This window comes from Mirounga angustirostris, unplaced genomic scaffold (assembly GCF_029215605.1).
Source record: "Mirounga angustirostris isolate CCGP_5_RB_7025 unplaced genomic scaffold, mMirAng1.0.hap1 SCAF_1, whole genome shotgun sequence".
Lineage (NCBI taxonomy): Eukaryota > Metazoa > Chordata > Mammalia > Carnivora > Phocidae > Mirounga > Mirounga angustirostris.
The window spans coordinates 146,292,845-146,313,984 of NW_026991709.1; the positions used below are offsets into that span (position 1 = coordinate 146,292,845).

Genomic DNA, 21,140 nt, shown 5'->3' on the forward strand with positions numbered 1-21,140 from the left:
TTTTTTTTTTTACCTTTACAAGCAGAATTCAATGAACAAATTTTTAAAAGATTTATTTTTTCATGAGAGACAAACAGAGAGAAAGAGAGGCAGAGGGAGAGGGAGAAGAAGGCTCCCTACAGAGCAGGGATCCCAGGATCTCAGGATCATGACCTGTGCTGAAGGCAGATGCTTAACCGACTGAGCCACCCAGGCGTCCCCTCAATGAACTAATTTTGATAAATGTTTTTCTTTGCTTTGACAAGTAACATCTGAATATATTGTCTGTGTATTACAATCCAGCAGTAAAATCAAGAGGTCCCCTCAGCTTCCTCGTTTCCCTCCCACACTGCCATACACAGGTCTCTCTCCCAGGGATAATAGTTGTTGTTTTGGTGTGTGTCTGTCCTGAATTTTTTCTGGCTGTTAAAAGTCAGTATGCATATCAGAAATAAATGGCATTGCTTTCTGGTTGTTGATTTTAAAAAAAATCATAGATAGTACCCAATAATACATAGATGTATGTATTTTTCTGAAATTTGCCTTTTTATTTATCAAAATTATTGGGAGATTTTTTATATCAGTATTTATTCATACTCTTGGTGATACCTTTGCTAATGGATGGAAATGAGATTTCATTTTGCATTTACTTACCTACTGATAATGTTGAACCTCTTAATGTTTATTTACTATATTTAATTGTAAAAGGTGCATAGCCTTCAGTTTCAGTTCTTCTTTGAAATATCTCCTGTAGAGAAAAACTCCTATATATACAAAGATTTCCACTCAGGCAAATAATTCTTAAAATGAGAAAAATAATTTTTAAATTATAATATAGCCATAATATACAATACCGTGTAACAGATTAAATGGGCAAGATAAATTTGAATACAGAGATATCCAAATAATTTTGTTACCTGAAACTACTTATGACCCTCCCATTTAAATACCACCTTTGCTGTATATAAGGTCTCTTTCTGGATTCACTCTTCTGTTTGTTTGCTTTTCTTTCTTTCCTTTTTTAAAAATTTATTTGAGAGAGAGAGTATGCATGCAAGAGAGCACAAGCAGGGGGAGGGGCAGAGGGAGAGGGAGAAGCAGGCTATCTGCTGAACAGGGAGCCAGATGCGGGACTTGATCCCAGGACCTTGGGATCATGACCTGAGATGAAGGCAGACGCTTAACTGACTGAGCCACCCAGGTACCCTGTTTGTTTGCTTTTCTTATGGAAAAGGCAAACAGTTTTGACTGAGGCTCCAGAGGTGAAGGGCAAAGCATTAAAAGCCTATTGCCATCCACCCCACCTTCTCCCCACCCCACACCTTGAAAGGGAGGTCCTAGGCCCACAGGCTGTAGCACAACCTGTGTGCAACTTGCAAGGTCTATTCACACACCTTGACGGGAGGGATGGGGAAGGGAAAGTAATTAGACTTTGAAGTTTGTTTTTATTTCCCTAACTGGAGTTGTAAAAAAGTGTAACATTTTGGAATTGGCAATAGATTTCCATTGGGGGGGAAATATATATTTATGGACAGATAGATATAGAGATATAAAGATCCATATACATATATATATAAACAGATACAGATATGAAGATTTGTATATAATATAGATCGATATATCAAAAGATAGATACTGAGAAGTCTTGTTCCTTTTTCTACCCATTCTGTTCTTCCTTCAGCTTCCCATTATCATAAATGGCTAACCACTTTTGTTTATGTTGTGTCCTAATGCAAGCTAATGTGAATATGTATTTTCTCATTTCTCCCTTTTACACACAAGTAGCATATTATGTATGTTTCTCTGCCCCTTGATTTCTTTTTTTTTTTGCCATTTAACAGTGTATTCCCAACATTTGTTTCTGTAGCAATATATAGAGAGCTTTCCTGTTAGGCTTTATAGTTACAGAATCTTCCATTGTATGGATGATGTATCATAGTTTATCTAATTAGTGTCCAGTGGATAAACTTGAGTTCTAATCTTGCAATATTGCAATGAATAATCTTCTATATCATCTTGTATGTATGCTTGTACATCTTATGGGATACATTCCTAAACTTGGTGTTAAGGTACCAAAGGATAAATGCATTTGACAAACCTTTTTAAAGGTATGGCCAAATTGTCCTTCATGGGGATTTTACCATTTTCCACCTCCAAGGGACATGTTTGAGGATACCTGTTTCCCTGCAGCTTTGCCATCAGAATGTGTCATTAAACTGGAATTTTTCCAGTGTGATGCAATAGGTTATTTCAGAGTAGTTTTAATTCACATTTCTCTCATCATGAGTGTGGTTGAATATCTTTATTGTTGGGGCATTTGTATTTTTTTGCTCATGCTCTTTGCCAACAGTTTCTTTGTCTTGGCGATGCCCCTCCTCAAACTGAATTACCTCCTGCCTGGCTTTCCATTGCACACGTACACCGTAGTCTGCTAATCCATTTTACTTTGAACAACTTTCCAATTTTTTGCTGTCTTGAATAGTTTGGCCAGTGAGTTTTCCTTTGCATGTTCCTTGGTGAATCTATGCACATGTTGCCATTGGGCACCCATGCTGGAGTGGAATTATGAGCTCACAGAGCTGGTGCTCCCCCAGATTGAGTAGATACTGCCAAGCTGTTTTCCAGATTCATTGTACCAATTTGCATTCCTGCTGCCATTGTGTGGTTGTCATATAAGCTTTAAAAAAATTTATTTTAAGTCTGGTTTATTGAGGGACAATTTACATAGACTAGAACTCACTTATTTTGGCTATACAGTTTTCTGAGTTTTGAGAAACATGTACAATTGTGCACCACCACCTCTATCAAGATAGAATATTTCCATCACTCCAAAATGTTCTCTTGTGCCCCTTTGAATATTAGCTTATACAGACTGTTTGCTTGGAGAATAATACGACCAGATTGATTTTATATTTCATTTTAATTTTTAAGATTTATTTTTTAAGGGGTGCCTGGGTGGCTCAGTTGGTTAAGCGTCTGACTCTTGGTTTCAGCTCAGGTCATGATCTCAGGGTTGTGAGATTGAGCCCCCCTCCCCCTCCTCCATTGGGCTCCTTGCTGGGTGTGGAGCCTGCTTAAGATTCTCTCTCTCCTTCTGCCCCTCCCCCCACTTGCATGTGCGCATGCACATGTGCTCTTTCTTCCTCATATAAATAAATCTTTTTAAAAAAGAGAAAAAGATGATTTTTTAAGAGTTAATACATAACACAATACAAATTTCAGTATTTGAAAGAGTATACAGAGAAAAGCATATTTTTACCCAAGGAGAAAGCCACTCTTCTCAGTGTGTGTGCGCGCGCGCATGTGTGTGTGTGTTGTTTTTCATACAGATGGTAGTATGCTATATGCACCGTTCTGCACTTCTTTTTAAAAATACATACCATAGCTTTATTGGGATATAATTCACATACCATCTGTACTTCTTTTTAACAGATGCATAGGCATTGCATTTTACGAATACTCCATATTTATTTAACAAGTTCCCTTTTGGTGAACATTTATGTTTTTCTAAACTTTTGGTATTATAAAACAAAGCTACAATTAATGACATAGACCATTCATCCCATGTGTGAATATATATGTGTAGGATAAGTAATGAAAAGTGGAATTACTTCATCAAAGGGTACATAAGCCAGCGATTCCCAAACTTATCTGTACATTAGTGTCATCTGGGGAATCTTTTAAAAAGTCTGAAGACTGGCCACACCCCAGCCCAACTAAATAAAAATCTCCAGGCACCAGTAATTGTTGACTCTCACCAGGTGATTACAATGTGCGGGCGAGTTTGGGAAGGACTGGTCTAAGCATTTGTATTTTGACAAATATTTCCCAGTTGCCCCCCATCTAGGTTGTGCAGTTTATTCTCCACCAGCAGTATATGAGAGTGCCTATGTGTGCCAGACCTTTACCACATTAGTGTGTATATGTGTTTGACCTTTGCCATTGTGATAGGTGAATATTCCCTCTTTGTTACTAATTTCTAGTTTTCTTGCTTTGTGATCAGATCATATTTTTGTTTTTGCTAATTTTTATTGGATTTTATTTGTGGTATAATAGGTCAATTTTTGTGAATGTCTTATGTTTAGTTGCTTACTGTAACTAAAACAAAGTTAGGTCTAACCCTGAAAAGAGTGTCATTCGTCCCTAACTTTGGCCCGTGTCTTAAAATGGTAACTCATTAACCTAGGAGATTGTCCCCAGTCACTTGGTAGCAGTGACTTTTAGGCAAAATGCCTAAAGTGTATATCAAGGGTAGAGTGCCTTAATTTTTATGTACAGATAGATTTCTAGTAATATAAAATAAACATGAACGATTTATTATAAATTTAGCTTATTTATTGGCTCCATCTGCATCATGTTCTTTGAAGTATAGTCATTTTATCTTGTATTTATAATTGAGCCTTGAACAACGCAGGGGTTAGAGGCATGGTCAAAACTCCCCCACAACTTAAGGACTAGTAGCCTAGTATTAACTGATAACATAAATAGCCAATCAACACATATTTTGTATGTTATATGTATTACATACATACATAAAGTAAGCTAGAGAAAAGAAAATGTTATTAAGAAAATCATAAGGAGAAGAGATGACATTTATAATACTGTACTGTATTTATAAAAAAAAATCCATGTATAAGACCCATGAAGTTCAAACCAGTAATGTTCAAGGGTCAACTGCATTTAGAGTTAAAGTACCAAATAATAATCACTAGAATATTAAATCATCCTATGCCAAGTGCAACATTATTTCATTGTGTTTATTCTTATTGTAGAGGATTCTTAGTGGATAAAGAAATCTTCAAAAGCTTAGTCAGAGCACAACTATGAATTTATTATTCCTTCAAATAAGAGACAAGAGCATGATCAAATCTGCATTGTATCTGACTGGGATTTTTTTTTTTTTTAAAAACACCACTGCCCTGGTAAATCTAGTTTCTGACTGGGTTTATAGCAGAAAGGTAAATTGTTTACCACATTGGTCCAACATTACTATCAGAAGGGATGTGTTAACTCCTCTGAGCTCTGCCCTTTTTGCTCTCCTTAATTTTACAGTAGGTTGCACTGAACCATTGTTCTCAGGGAGAGCGCTACCCCAGGAGCTCATTTCCATTAAGAGCTAATTAGCTTTCAGCAGATCTTCCTTAGCAAACGAATTGAATTTTAACTTCTTGAATTCTTTTGGAGCAAAATTTACTTCTTACCTTGAATTGCAAAAGGTTGTCTATGCTCTGTATCTAAGGATTATCATTTTAGTTTGCTCAAAAAATGTTAGAGCTGTTTGTCTTATGGCAAGCTTCACAGAAATGCCTTTTGAAGAATAAAATTTTAGTGGTCTCTTAAATGAAATTCATGGTGAATCCACGGTATAGCCTTCAGTAAAAAATACTTTTGCCTTTACAGTCACCAGGCTTCAGCTGACTTCCTTCATTGGTTTTTGGTTCATTCGTTCGTTCATTCATTCAACTAATCAGCAACTACTGAATGATACAAGGATAAGAGACCGTTAAAGTTCTTCCCCTCAAGGTGCTGAGGACTTAGTGGAGGAGACATTTATCAATAGGGTCCTATAAAACAGTGTAATAATTTCAAAGGTACAGTCATGTCTAGAAGGTTATGGGAGCAACTAAAGGAATTTAACCCAAGTAGTTGTATGATTTTGGCCAAGTTTTTTTTTTTTTAACTTGTTTGTACCTAAGTTCCCTCATCTGGAAAATGGGGGTAATATTAGCATCTGGTCTGCAGAAAATGCTGTGTAAATGTTCCCCTTCTTCCTCCCGCCCCTTCTCCTTACTTCTCCTTTTCATATGATTAGAGGAAGGATTAGCAAAGGAAGTATTCCTAGAAGAGGTATCCCCTTTGACAGTAGAAAGAAATGTTTGGTGACACCGATTGAAACCAGAGCTCCAACACCCTACAAGGAATTGGAAGGAAAAAAAAAAAAAACAGTTTTTCAATAACAGAAACAAACTGTATGGGGCTGTCTTACTAGTTCGACTGCATAACAGAACCGTGGGAGCCATAGAGAGCATCCCCCCGCCGCACAAGACGCCTGCCATAGGCATTTGCCTTTTAATTTATATTCCTTTTTTTTTTTTTTAAGATTTTATTTATTTATTTGACAGAGAGAGACACAGTGAGAGAGGGAACACAAGCGGGGGGAGTGGCAGAGGGAGAAGCAGGCTTCCCGCGGAGCAGGGAGCCTGATGTGGGGCTTGATCCCAGGACCCTGGGATCATGACCTGAGCCGAAGGCAGATGCTTAACGACTGAGCCACCCAGGCGCCCTGCCTTTTAATTTATATTCTTAATAACATTTGTTTTTGCCATATTCTGATATATTTTAATTTAAATTTTGTAGCCTGATGAAGCTAAAAGCCCCAATTATCAGAAATGTCAGAGATGTTTGAGAGGTTTCCCTGTCATTAAAATAAGCCAGTTAGGTGTTTTTGCCCCCTCAGTTAGCTGAATTTACCCAGTTAAATATTTCCTCTGATGAAATCTGTGATTGAAATTACTATGTAATACAGTAACGCTTTATTGTTACAATTAGAATGAATTGATTTCTCCAGAAATGATTTGCTGCTTCTCAGGTTGTCTGTGGCTATCAAAAAGCCTCATCATGAGAAGCAAGTCAGTCTCTGAGTCTCTGCAGCTCCCATTTCCATTCTAGGGTCACTCTTGTGACTACCCCATTTATTCTTTACGAGCACTCGCAGAATAAAACACAAGGTTTTACCAATGGGCGCCGAGCCTTTGAGCATCTATTTTTACCTTCTCTTTCCTCTCTTGTGGACATAGCCCATGTTCAAGTGTTCCTAGCCACTTGTTCAAATTGGGTACATATCTACACTTCTTACTAAAGTACAGTCATTTCGGGGGATAAAGCAAGCGTAAAAGATTGAAAATACTGAGCCATTTTGGGTTTGTGCCTTTCACCAGTTCCTTGAACCAAAAAATTTATTTTTTTTTTGTTTTCCTTTCTCTCTGCCTTGATTTGGGATTATAGTGCTGCACCCTTGTTCAACACGTATATTGTTGGTACTTAAATATTAGTTGAGGAGAATTTGGAAATTAAATTAAAATTGCCCTAATGATCAACTTTGCTGGGGTATTTTGTGTACTTCCACTGAGATTATCCTTTAAACAGTTAGAAGCATTGTTTTGCTCTTGGAAAGTTCAGCATTTCCCGCCCCCCCCCCCCCCAGGAAAGTTCTTTTTCTTCAACTGCTAGTGGTGATTAACTGTCTTTGAAAACTGTTAGTAGAATAGCACCTTGCAATCGAAAGCTATTTCTAGGTCAGAGTGGATGGTTTCAGTTGGCTTTTTTGCTGTGACATTTACATTTAAGGAAAGCATTTAGAGTTTATTGTACACCTTTGCAAATAGTGCTTTCCCAGTTGTGTATTGCAGAGCCATGTTCAATTTGAGTGGGGATTCAATAAAGCTTTTTGTGTTTCACAAGATGTTCTTAGGTCTGTTGACTTACCCTTCTCATCTAAAGAGTTTGGCAAACTGTGGCCCACAAAGCCAACTGGCTTGCAGCCTGTCTTTCCGTGGTTTGTAAGGTAAGAGTGGTACTGACATTTTTAAAGAGTCGTAAAATTTACAAACACACAGATGCATCTGAGACAGAGACCTTGTGTCCAGCAAAGCCTGAAATATTTACTTTCTAGCCCTTTTCACACAGTGTTTCCTGATCCCTGATCTAAAGGAATAGAACTTTTTTTTTTTTTTGGCCTTTATTCATGAGAATGTAGAAATATAAAATTTTAAAGCTGTTAGGTAACTTTGGAGATTATCTGGGTGTTTTAAAATGTAGATTTTTTGCTGTTGGTGTGTTGAGGTGTGGTGTGGTGAGGTCAACAGATCAGGTGAAAACTGTCCTGGAAAAGATAGCGTGTTATACTCACAGATCCAAAGAGGAGGGAGTATACCACGCCAAAGGCAGCCACATGAAGAAGCAACAGGGTCATTCAAGAGGTATAGGAAGTGAGAGGCAAATGTGGACCAGAGCCCTTATTGTAGTTTACAAAGGAAGGTGAACAGGTTTAGGCTTGACTAGTTTGAATAAGTTCACTGGGCTGTGGGAGTATAGGGGTTATCTCTAGTCATCTGGTACCTGGCCCTGGGGTGAATAGGGGCCAGCTCTGGTCCAGTACCTGGCCCTGGGGTGTCGGCCTGGCCTGGAGTGGAAGAGCGCCATAAAGGAGGCATTGGGGTTATGGCTCTGGATTGGTTGGTTTGCACAGGAAAGACAAGCTCAAAGGAGAGTTGTTTGCTGTTTCTGAGAATCAGTTGGCCCTGGGAGGGGCATTCCCTCCAGAGTTAGCAAGGCCTCAAGATGTTAAAGAAACAAAAATATAGAATAAAAATACATGATTAGTACACTGGGCTAATGTTTTCGTTTTATACATAAGGAAAATGAGGTCCCAGAGGCAATTGGTGTGCCCCAAACCCCAAGTCAATTTGAAGATCGGATTTTGGATCAGACTTCCTGGTCCATTGTTCTTTGAACTACCCAGCAGAGCCACTTTTAAAAACAAACCCAAGTGGATATCACAGTGGACTTTGGAGTCCTCTTAAGTTTCATTGCATCACATTTACTTAGAAGAGTGGTCCAGTTCCTCAACACAGTCATCTTCACTGTCATGTGGATCTGTTAAGAGCAAATGCATGATTCTCCTTTGTGTCCCTCTGCCATCATCACTAGGTTCTGGCACCATCCTTCTTTGATTTTTATCACTGTGGCAGCTCTTGGCACAAATGTGGTTAATAATATGATCCTGGTTCCTGGTTCAATGGAACCTCTTCCTTCCCTCAACCTCCTAGGTTTGGGACCCTCCTGTGCTGATGACTTAAAAAACACCACCTGGGTTGAAATCCCTCATCATTACATTAATCATGCTATAATTCATTGCAGTATTTCCTATAGGAACAAATGTAAGTGTTTATGTAAGCACTCACGGAGTAAGTACTCAATTAATTCTCTCCTTCCACCCCAGCATTCTGTTTCTGATGGAATTATGGAGGGGCACCAACCTAAAACCTTAGGAACTGATCCAAGGCATTCTCTTTTCCTGAATGATGTGTGAGGAAAATCAACGGTAATTGAAATCTGTTTCGACGTTATGTTTTCAGAAAGAAAAAACTCTTAACATGGTTTTTGCCTGCTGTTGGTGGAAGTATACACTTATGCTTATTTTCTTCCATTATCTTGCTTACTATCATGGAGATTTTCCCTAAGTTCATGGTGAGCTGGTGAACATTTCATTGCCTATCCTTACTGTATGGGGTTCAGTTGGGTCCATGGAGATAGTTTGTCTCTCTCGTCAGAAACAAATTAATCTTTGAATATTCTCATAGCAGCCTATATGCTTGGTCATTTCAGTTTTCCTCTTTTGACTCATGTGGGCTCAGTGACAGCTCTCCTTAGGGAGTGGCAGGCAGCGCCTGGCTGGGAGTCCTACATGTTGGTGTCTCTGGCCACATGGTGCCCAGACTTGAGCCGCTCACCGCATGTCACGTCAGAAGCCAGCTTTTAGTGGAAGTGTTTAGTCAGAGAGGCCCCTGGTATTTTGGGGGCTCCAATCAACAATTCACAGTTCCTTCCTTCTGTATTTAAATAAATGTTCAGAGATATCATCATCTTTAACAAAGTGATACCTAACATTTTCCCCTGAAGTATTTCCTTACTTGCCCATGAGAATTCATTTGCTTCCTTTTGGTTTTTCACAGAAGCTCTTAAAGTTTTGCTCTTTATTTCCATCATAGAATTATGGACCTTCAGGGCAGAGTCAGCTTTGATAGTTTTCTACTTGCAAGAAAAGTTAGTATTATTCATTCATTCCTTGAGTCACCCCACAAAGAGTTGTGTTTATTGAGATAGAACAGACATGGTCCTGGTTTTCATGAAGCTTATGATTCCATGGGATCATAGACAATAAACAAGGGAATCGATAAAAAATCTGAATTTCAGTTAGTGGTATAAAGAACAGAAAGCAGGGTTAGAGAATGGGGAGTGATGGGCTGGGAGGTTTCCGAGAGGGTGCTCGGAGCTTCCCTGGAAAGGTGGTGGAGTTGACTGGCTGTGTGGGTGCTAGCTTCATAAGTAAAGAAGCAAGCCTCTGATTTTCAGGGACTTTCAGAGGAAGAGAGTACTCACAGTGTCAGATGCCTCTGAGAGTGTCTGGAAGATGATGATGGAGAAGTCACCATTATAGTGGCAACGGGAGTAACTTCTTGAGGGGTTATTTTCACTGGTGGGTGGGGCAAAAGCCTAGTGGGGTTCATTGAGGAGGGAATGCTTGAGGTGGAGACAGGGAACCTCAATAAATCTAGAGAGACTTTTCCTCTAAGGGAGAGCTGAAAAATAGGGAGCTGGAAGGAGAAATGGGGCCACAAGCATTTCTTGTTACTTTCAGGATGAGCAATATTTTAGAGACATTTCTATGTTGATGAGAATGATCTAGTACAGAGGTTGATTACCTACAGTTTATGGGCCAAATCCAGCCCACCTGCTTTTGTCAATATGATATTAACAAACACAGCCACATGGATTTGTTTATGGTCTGTGGCTGCTTTTGCATTACAGTGGCACAGCTGAGTCATTGTGAAAGAGACCACATGGCTTGCAAAGCCAAAAGTATTTACTTCTGATCCTTTACTAGAAAAGTTGCCCAACTCTTGATCTTGGAGGAAGGGTAAAACTGATGAAGCAAGAGGGCTAGGAGTGGCTTGCTAGACTGACATCCTGTCCCCTAGGGGGTGTCCCCTGCAGTATTACCTAAGGGAGAAGTGCAGGAACCCTTGCACGCGTGGAGGGACCATCGAACTGCAAAGTTAGAAAGTGGTGTTCTGCGTTTGGGAAGCTTGCAAGTGAGACTTTTGAAGTGCAGGTTGCCATTCGTGGTCCTAAACCTGTAGAAACTGGGTGCGTGAGGATGGGATAAGAAAAGTGTTTGGAAACCATGAGGTCAATGAATTGTGAGGTCCAGGTATTGCATTTCTATTTGGATAATTGAAACTAGATTATATATTCCCATGTAGAGTATATATGAAAACAATACCAGCACTGTACTAAAGACTTGTTTATGTGTTTCTATTTGGGGCTGTTGTCATTTGTTATTATCCTTTGTTTCCTCCTTTAAGACAGATAGTAAAAATGGTATTGTGGTCACTGAAAAATGGTGATCATTATTGTGGTGAGCATTATTTTTATGAGATCCTCTTTTCATACTTGCCTTTAAAAATAATTAGGTAATAATTATTTTCCCTGTGGAAAAAAAGTCTTACATTTTTCTTAATAAACCCTTTAAGCCTGTTCGGAATTACTGTTTATTTTTAGCCCTTTCAGATAGGACAGAGGGACTCACCTTTTTGGGGGGTCTCAGTCCTCTCTGGAACCCTTCTTAGAGAGGTAGGTGTTACCCTGGGTATTGTAGGCTTCAGGGGCAGTGGTTTTTATAAGTTAAGGGTTGTATAGATTCTTGGAGCATTCCTACACGTTCTCTTTGAACTCCTGCTTAAAGTGAGTGCCATCCAGGTTCCTTGCTACATATATATACCCAGAATGTGGGTTACATCTCAGGTGTACCATGCCCTTGGCCATATTTTATCACCCGCTCATTATTTGCTCAGACTTACGCCTTGGGGGCCAGACTTTGGGGCTGTGATTCTCCACGTTTCCTAGTGAAGCTGGCTGGAGCCCTGGATGAGTGGGCAGTGCATGCAGCCCACATCCCTAATCACCTTCTCCTCAGTTCCTCACTGTCAACAGCCCTAGGCTTGCTGGACCTCCAGACAGAGCCGGAGACTGTTCTGCAAACTCTGTGGCCATCACGGAGGTGCATGGCAGCATTGCGACAATCATAGTGCTCAGATACCATCGTTCCCTGAAGGCAGGAGGTCTGGCCTGGGCTGTCAGAGCATGAGGTAAATGCCGGGGCTAGATCACACCCCTGCGCCGTTAAGTGTTGGGCCCAGTTCGGCGGCAGGCTCTTCAGTTGCCTTGGACTTACTGAGAAATGACTTGAGTTGTTTAGAGCAACCTTTCTGTGGGGCTTGTGCAGACAGTGTTGTGTGTGTTAGTGCACAGTGAGCTTTTCCGGCTAATTCAGTGGAGAGGTGAAAGGTCTGGCCGGTGTGCCAGCAGAAATGATGGTGCAGGGTGGGAGTCACAGGGCCTGCGAGGAGATGGCTGTTATGGTGGCGTTGCGAAAACCCGACTGTCACAAGCCCTCAAGGCCATTAGCCCCCGAAACATGGCTACCCTTCAGGGCAGTACTTGGCTTCTCATGTACACGTTGGGTGTGGCATCAAAGCAATCAACTTTATTTTCTGCCATTGTAAACAGGTTTCCATTTCTGCATCCAGCCACCATAGGCATCATTATCTTCAGGATTTAAAAGGAATGGTCTTTAAATTACTTGTCTGTTTAACATCAGACGAACATCTTTATCGGTTCATTAAGAAATGTGTAGAGGGCGCCTGGGTGGCTCAGTTGGTTAAGCGACTGCCTTCAGCTCAGGTCATGATCCTGGAGTCCCTGGATCGAGCCCCACATCGGGCTCCCTGCTCAGCAGGGAGTCTGCTTCTCCCTCTGACCCTCCCCCCTCTCATGTGTTCTCTCTCATTCTCTCTCTCTCAAATAAAATCTTAAAAAAAAAAAAAAAAAAAAAAAAGAAATGTGTAGAGATGACAGTTGAGCCAGTTGCCTTTGACTAGAATATTAATGTCAGGTATGTTTATTTTGACTGATATATTTATTTATCTTTGCTTTGTGGGAGTTTCCAACTTTCCTTAATGGCTTCTTTGATTTTTGACTCATCAGTTAATGCCGTTTGGTTATTTTGTACTTGTAAAACAGATTTATTTTGCTTCTGATGGTGTTAAAATGTGCAACATTGAAAACAGTGGCAAAGGGCAAAAATACCATTGTCTTGCTGTAAAAACATTTCTATGGTGCTCTTATATTTTGTGTTTATATGGTTATTGGGTCTCTTTTTGAATCATACAGTTAATTTACAAGCCTTTATTTGTTTGGTTTTTATAGCCAGAAAAACCGTCATGGCATTCTAGCATAGAAATAATAGCTAAACAAAGTCTCCTGGTATGATCAGTGTACCTTCTAAAGTCTGAAGGAATAAATCCTTTGGTACTATTTGGCCGATGTTAGCATCAGAGTTCTGTTTTAATGTTTGCACTCTCTTTTGGTGATTTTCCAAGGTAATTTACCATTTCAGAAATAGTACGGTATGTGTGCTACAGACTCATTTTTGTTGTTGTTTATCTACTCTTGATAAAGCCATGCATTGTCTGTGAATATATTGAGTACACCTGTCGCTGTCAACTCCATAGAACAAAGCAAAGCCCAACTGAATGGAATGTAACATGAGGCATAAAGCACAGACTCTCAACACCAAATCCTCCTCCTTATCAAGTCTTCTAATTTTATGTGATGACAGTTATTGGTCAGAATATATTACAGTGTTTGCTGTACAGAAGGGACCTTTGTGATATAATTAAAGAGCACGAGAGCTGCCAGACTAAACAGTGGTCTGAGTTTCAAATGTTCTGTGACTTTCCTGGCACAGTTTTATTACCATCTTGAACATGTGTTATCACTTAGGATTCTTTGCCATAGAGTATTACATAGGAAAAAAAACCCCCAGGCAGTGAAGGAGACTAACCATGACTCTTCAATGAGGTAAATGCCTCTGAGACACCTCATATCCTCAAAATGTACCATTTTGTGTGTGTGCATTTCTTCTGTCTGCTTGAAGTCATAAATCCAGCTTACCCAACTGTTACAACGTAAACAAAATGGTCAGCTTTTAGGGACAGACTTTAGTTATTTCGAAATTCTAAAGTAGGGTAGCCCAAAGGGAAAATGGATAAAGGGCATGAAAAGGGCATTCCTAACAATAAATATGAAAAAGAGTAACCTTAAATTAGTAATCAAGAAAATTCTGTTAAGATAATAAAAAGTCAAATAGGCAGAGTTTTGTTTTTTTTTTTCTAAACAGCTCTGGTTGAGAGTCTAGTGAAACTTGCAGTTTCATACATTAGTACATCTTTTGTGACATGCAGACTGTCAATATGTGTTAAACCTTAAATGTCCTTTGATTCCACTTCTAGGAACATATCTTAAGAAAATAAAATATATGCACAAATATTTGTATACAAGAATGTCCATTAATACGTTATTTAAAGCAACAGTGAAAGTTGGGGCACCTGGGTGGCTCAGTCTGTTAAGCATCTGACTCTTGATTTCAGCCCAGGTCATGGTCTCAGGGTCATGGGATCGAGCCCCATGGTGAGCCTCCTGTCAGGCTCTGTGTCGGGCTCCGTACTAGGCATGGAGCCTGCTTAAGATTCTCTCTTTCCTTCTCCCTCTGTCGCTCCCCTCCCCTCCCCACTCACACTTGGTCTCTCTCCCTCTCTCTCTCTCTAATAAAATAACAACAACAACAACAATGAAAGTAAAGATAGCTAGTATCTGTCTTCAAAGAGAGCTGCTTATGTTCCAGACAGTGCTGGATGCTTCATGTGCACAACTGTATTTACTCTTCAGCTTCACAAAATGAAGTAGGCAGTGGTATTACATACAAAGAAAATAAGCTTGGAGTTGTATTTACTCAGGAGCACAGAGCTAGGACAATTGAGTGAGGATTCGAACTCCTTTGAAGTGATCCCTTAACCACTACGTTTGGGTTTTTTTTTCCCTAGTGAATACTAGTAAAGAGTGGAAAACAAGGATCCATCCATAGAGGATTAGCTAAATACCTTGTAGGTTAGAAAACTATGAAGGTACAAGAAGTCATATTTTAAATGAATATTAAATGACATGGGAAAATGTTTTTAATAAGCCCCAATATATGTGGTATGAGTTGACCATTTTCTCCAACCCCCTATTTGAATATAATCTGTCTTCAATCAGGCAGATTCCCATTCTAATCCCAGATCCATTCCTGGCTTGTGAGTGGCTGCGAGAAAATTGCTCACCAGTCTGTGCTTCCGTGTCTTCCTCTGTAAGTGTCATTAGACATTAAATGAGGCATGGCCGTGCAAAGGACAGAGTACATGCACAAGAAATGGTAGCTGTGATTTTCCAGGTGAGGTGGATCCTATGCCTTGTATGAATAGAGAAAGACAAGTAAATAATGCATCAGAACTTATTAATGATTTTCTTACAGCACTGGGATTGCAGTATTTTCTTTGTAATGTTTTTCTATTTTTCCCAAAGGTAACATTCAATAAAATACTATATTTTATGCTTCTGTATTTCTAGATTTTATATAAATAATTTTATATAAATAGGTCTATAAAATTAAGATTTTTTTCCGTCCATTCTAATTTGATTTGTGGGAGGTTGTAAACTAATACCATGCTCTGTTATAGTGCAGTTTTATAATAAGTGTTGGTAACTGGTAGAGTATATCCTCCTACCTTGTTCTTTCTTCTTTTGTTCGTTTATTTATATTCAGTTTATTTAAACTGTTAGAAAAAATCAAAACAGTTCACACATTTCTTCTGTACCCACCCAGCCCTCGCCTCTGGCAACTACCAGTCTTTCCTCTGTATCTGTGAGCTTGGTTTTGTTTGGTTTGTTGATTTGTTTTGTTTAGATTCGACATTTAAGTGAGATCATATATTAATTGTCTTTGCCTTATTTCACTTACTGTAATGCCTTTTAGGTCCATCCATCTTGTTGAAAATGGCAAGATTTTAATTTTTTTTAAATGGCTGCATAATATAGCACTGTGTATACACATATACCACATCTTCTTTATCCATTCACTCATCGATGGACACTTGGGCTACTTCTATATCTTGGCTTTTGTAAAGAATGCTGCAGTGAACATGAGGGTGCATATATCTTTTAAAATTAATGCTTTTGTTTTCTTTGGATAAATACCCATAAGTGGAATTGTTGAATCATATGATAGTGCTATTTTTAATTTTCAAGAAACCTCTATATTGTTTTCCACAGTGGCTGTACCAATTTATATTCTGATCAACAGGACACAAGGGTGCTCTTTTTTCCTACATCTTCACCAACATTTGTTATTTCTAGTCTTTTTGGTAAGTCATTCTAACAGGTGTGAGGTGATATCTCATTGTGGTTTTGATTTGCATTTCCCTGATGATTAATGATGTTGAGCATCTTTTCATGTACCTGTTGGCCATCTGTATGATTTCTTTGGAAATATATCTATTCAGATATTGCCTGTTTTTAATATGATTTTTAATAATTATTTCCTATAATCAGGAAAAAACACATTTGTTAAAAACACTCATATAGGCTTTTTTTAAAAAAAGATTTTATTTATTTGAGAGAGCGAGCAAGCACGAGCAGGGGGAAGGCAGAGGAAGGGGGAGAAGCAGACTCCCTGCTGAGCAGGGAGCCAGATGCGGACTCGATCCCAGGACCCCAGGATCATGACCTGAGCTGAAGGAGGCGGCTTAACCAACTGAGCCACCCAGGCGCCCCCAGGCTGGTGGTTCTTATCAAACATTAACATTAATGATAATCCATCACCCATCTTGTGGTTTTGAGGGTCAGTGAGGTAGCCTTTGGTTCAGTGGCTTCAAGTTGATCATTGCTCTGTTTTGTTGATTAGTATCGTGGTATCATGTATTGATCTTAGAAACAACTCCTGAAGTGAGCTTGGGGAGTTTCTCCGTATAATACAAGTATAACTTATAGAAACTGGGACTGCACCTAAGATCTGAACGTCCAGGAGATTGAGCAGGGTGTTAAGGTGTGCTTTTTGACTCTCTTCCATTCCACCCCACTGACATCCTTGCTTCCTGTGTTTTGTGAACCATGACAACCACTGGGTGTTTTTTTTCCCTGCCAACTCTTTAAATGTTGGTGTGCCTTGGGTTTCTGCCCTCAGTCAACTTGTCACTCATCTTTCAGAACTTAATTCATTTTCTTATCCAAAGGAGCTTTTCCCTCTATATATTATAGGTATCTTAGAGCAGTTAATATCGGGAACTCAGAAATTAATTAGTTATATTACCTTGGATAAGGTTCAATGTTAGTTTTCTTATCTGTAGAATAAGATGACTCATTCCTACATTGTGGTAAGGATTAGGTGAGAGGTAAAGCACTGATTACACCCAGTGCGTGATGCATAGGAGTTCCTGTGAGGTTGCTTGCTGTGATGGGGATTGTTCTGGTGGTGGGCATGGTGGTGGCCCCAGAGGGGACAGATCAGGCACCTGGAGTCATTCTGTATTTCTTCCCTCCTCTTCCTCCCCTGCATCCAGTAGATTTTGAAATCCTGTTGATACAACCTTATTGATATTCCTCATTTTTCTTTCCCATTTCTGCCTGCGTTGGTGCTTATCACCGCTTATTTTGAGAGTAGTCACTGTCAGCTAACTGATCTTCCTGTTCCCAATCCTATGTATTTCCATCCATCTTCCTCACTATAACCTGAATAATCACTGTAAGAATATAAAGCTGGCAATGACATCATTTTGCATCATCATTCTCATCAGCCCCTTAGCAGCTCCTAGTTACCTAGAGTAGAGCTTGGCAAACTTTCTCTAAAAGACCAGATAGTAAATATTTCAGGCATTGCCAGCCATATGGGCTCTGTTGCAGCTACTCAGCCCTGGCTTTGCAGTGTAAAAGCAGCCAGAGATAGTGTGTAAATGAATGAGCATGGCTGTGTTTCAGTTAAACTTTATTTATGAAAACTGAAATTTGAATTTCATGCAATTTCGTATGTCATGAAATATTCTTTTGATTTTTCCCCCCAACCATTTAGAAATGTAACAATCATTCGTAGCTTGTGGGCCATAGAAATAACAGGTGACCAGCAGGGTTTGGCCTTCAGGTGGAGTTTACCAATCCCCATCCAGAGGATAAGGTTTAAGCTCCTCAGCATGGCTAAGATCTCTTGTGATCTGCCCTGCTTTACTCCTCTAGCCTGATCTTTTATTATCTTCCCTTTACTTCTACTACTCCTGCAACAAATGTGCCTTGTTCACTTGCTTTTCACTGCCTATAATGAGCCCATTCTGATTTTGCTCTTTGTGATGCTGTTCCCGTTGTCCAGGACATAATTCATCCCAACCTGTCTTCCTCCTCCTCCCCCCGCTTCATCCATTCTCTGCCTGTCAATAACCTACTCCTCTTTCAAGGTTCAGCTCAGGCAATAGCTGTACTGTGGGGTGTAATCTAAGCTGCCTGCGTCTCTATCTCCGCCCCCTCCTTGTCACTTGACTGATTGACTTCCTCATATCTCAGTTTCTCATGTGAACAAAAAAATTCATCATCATCATCATATGACCGACTCTTAGGATTTTCCTTTTCTTTGTTAGAATCCAATGAGCTACCACATGTACAGCCTTGGCAACCATGTTCCGCGCAGTAACTGTGTGCTCTGTGTTTACTGCTGTCGTCATTGCTGGTTTCACTTCAAAGCCTTTTTTATGCTCCTCAGACAGAAAAGACTACAGCTGATCCTTGAACAACATGGGTTTGAACTGCATAGGCCCACTCATATGCGGATTTTTTTCCCCAATAAATACAGTACAGTATTGTAAATGTATTTTCTCTTCTTTATGCTTTCCTTAACATTTTTTCCCTCTAGCTTGCTTTATTGTGAGAATATAGTATATAATCATATTACACACAAAGTATGTGGTGATGGGCTGTTTATATTATCAGCAAGGCTTCAGATCGATGGTAGGCTATGAGTGGTTAAGTTTTGGGGGAGTCAGAAGTTACACATGAATTTTTCAATTATGCAGGGGGTCAGCGCCCCTACCCGCTGTGTTATTCAAGGGTCAACTGTGTTTCTGTTGTACCTTCTGTACTCCTTTTTTTTTTTCTTTTTTAAGATTTTATTTTTAAGTAATCTCTACACCCCATGTGGGGCTCTGAACTTACAACCCCTAGATCAAGAGTTGCTTGCTTTACCAACTGAGCCAGCCAGGCGCCCCCTTTCTGTACCCTTTATAGTCCTAGCACTTATAATATTTGATGTAGCTCTAACTTAGCTCAATGTATGGCACGTAATGGGTACTCAGTAGATGTTAATGAGTGAGTGAAAGAGAAGAGAGACAGATCTTAGCCTGACTTCAAGTAGATAAAAAAAAAATTCTTTTGCATTTCATTATATAACAGGACAAAAAGGGACCATGGAATATAAGCAGGTTCATTAAATTGAAAAGAATTTAAGGATTATCTCGTACACAATTGCTCTTCCCTAGTGTCGGGCTCATGTCTGTAGGGGAAAAGGAGATGCCGGCCACGTGAGAAACCTGGGGGTCCTCTGAGGGACTTGTCTCTGCTTTGTGCCCCTGCCAGTCCTTTATCCTACTTGTCTTACTGATAGTGCTTTTTTTTTTTTTTTCCTTTGGTTCAGTCCCCTCCCTGCTCTGGTGCAAGAAGCAACATGCTTCTTACCTGGAGTGTGAATGTAGAGCTGGGTGACCAGCATAGAATCATGTCTTGGGGAGAGTGCCAAGGATTCAAAGAATTATTAGGGTTCAGAAAGACAGAGGGTAAGGGCCGAGGACCTAGGCAGAACAGAAAGGATGTGGGAACGAGGGGCCAAAGCCCTTGGTTGGTGAACAAGAATGTTGTTGCCTGTGCAGGGACAGTGAGTATAAAGCCCTGGACAGAATGTGACTTTCAGGCATCTTATAGCGCCCAGAGTAAGAAGGAGTCAGGAAGATCTGGAGCCTGGCTCTTCCATCTTACCTTCTGTGCTTCTGTGATAGAAACAGGCTGGGGCCTTGTTCAACGGATGAGGGTCATCACAGGCCTGTATTGGGTATCTGTTGAGGTAATGGGTACAAAAGCATTTTGCGAGGTGGCTAATGTAACATACAATTTTAAAATTTCTATATAAATCTCCTTTCTGTTGGAAGACACTTGCTTTTTGCTTAGCCATAGTTTCTTATTGAAATTCGTATCTTTTTCATGCTCCCTGGGGCAATGGGAGATTCTGCACATGGGAGGTACATTCTGGTATAGCCTTGTATTCTAACTCAATTCTGAGACTTTCTCAGCAAATGAAGCAGTTAGCTTTATAAGTTGAATTAAGTTATTTTTATATTGTATATGCTTTTTGCCCACTGGGGTATAAACTTCTTCAAGGAAGAGGTATAATGCTTGCCCATACGAAAGACTCTGTAGATCCTTGTAAAATGGCCAGATGTAAAAATGTTCTGTGCTAGAGCTGTTAAAATTTCAACCCTGCCCTTTTCTTGTGAAAAATATCTCCTTAGATGTGTACCTCTATTGGTGAGACTTCTGCAGTTCTGTGCAAGAGGATTAACAAGCATTGTAGGCGAGGGCAAACATTTCAAGGAGAAACATTACAAATATTCTTTTTTTTTAACATTACAAATATTCTTGCTTTCAGGCTAGACATAATATTATGCCATAGCTACACATTATAAAACCATTTCTTTTTGAACCTGATTCACTGGACCAATAATTTGAAATTCAGCTTGATGTTAGAGATTTTTTTTTAAATTTAAAATGACTGGTATTGGTCCACTAGACTGGCAAATTATGTAAGTCAAAAGAAATGAAAAAGCTTTGTTTGTAGTCTAGTGCTTAGTTACAAATAGAAACTCTAAAACTCCTAACCAGCATTGTTGAAGTTTTAAAAAGTCTAGCATCTATTTAGTGCTTCTACAAAAGTTGACCAGAAGCAGCTTATTCAAAGACCTAAATATTAATTATTCCTTAAAAAAGAAGACAAGGATGAGGTGAGGTTACAGTGGATGGAATTTCCTGGTGGCCTTCAAGATTCCCAGCAGGTGGGGTGCCTGGGTGGCTCAGTCATTAAGCGTCTGCCTTCAGCTCAGGTCGTGATCCCCGGGTCCTGGGATTGAGCCCCGCATCAGGCTCCTTGTTCGGCGGAAAGCCTGCTTCTCCTTCTCCCACTCCCCTGCTTGTGTTCCCTCTCTCGCTGTGTCTCTCTCTCTCTGTCAAATAAATAAATAAAATCTTAAAAAAAAAAAAGATTCCCAGCAGGTGTATACACACCTTCTCCCAGTTACTCAGTGGAACAGTAATTTAGTGCTGCTGTGAAGGGACATTGCAGATGTAATTAAGGTCCCAAACTAGTTGACTTTAAAATATGGAGATCATCCAGGTGGGCTTTACTCATCACAGGAGTCATT

The 21,140-nt window shown here is 39.8% G+C and overlaps 1 protein-coding gene across 9 annotated transcripts in view; it reads left to right on the forward strand.

Annotated features, from left to right (window-relative positions):
• The window catches only part of ULK4 (unc-51 like kinase 4), a 599,599-nt gene that overhangs the window by 241,279 nt on the left and 337,180 nt on the right, over positions 1-21,140 (forward strand). Inside the window, exon 31 of one of the 9 annotated variants that reach the window (XM_064589526.1) lies at positions 15,970-16,061. The exons of the other annotated variants lie outside the window; for them this stretch is intronic. Within the exon in view, the coding sequence (XP_064445596.1) occupies positions 15,970-16,061 (92 nt within the window). The remainder of the gene's footprint in view (positions 1-15,969; positions 16,062-21,140) is intronic. 9 annotated transcript variants of the gene reach the window in all.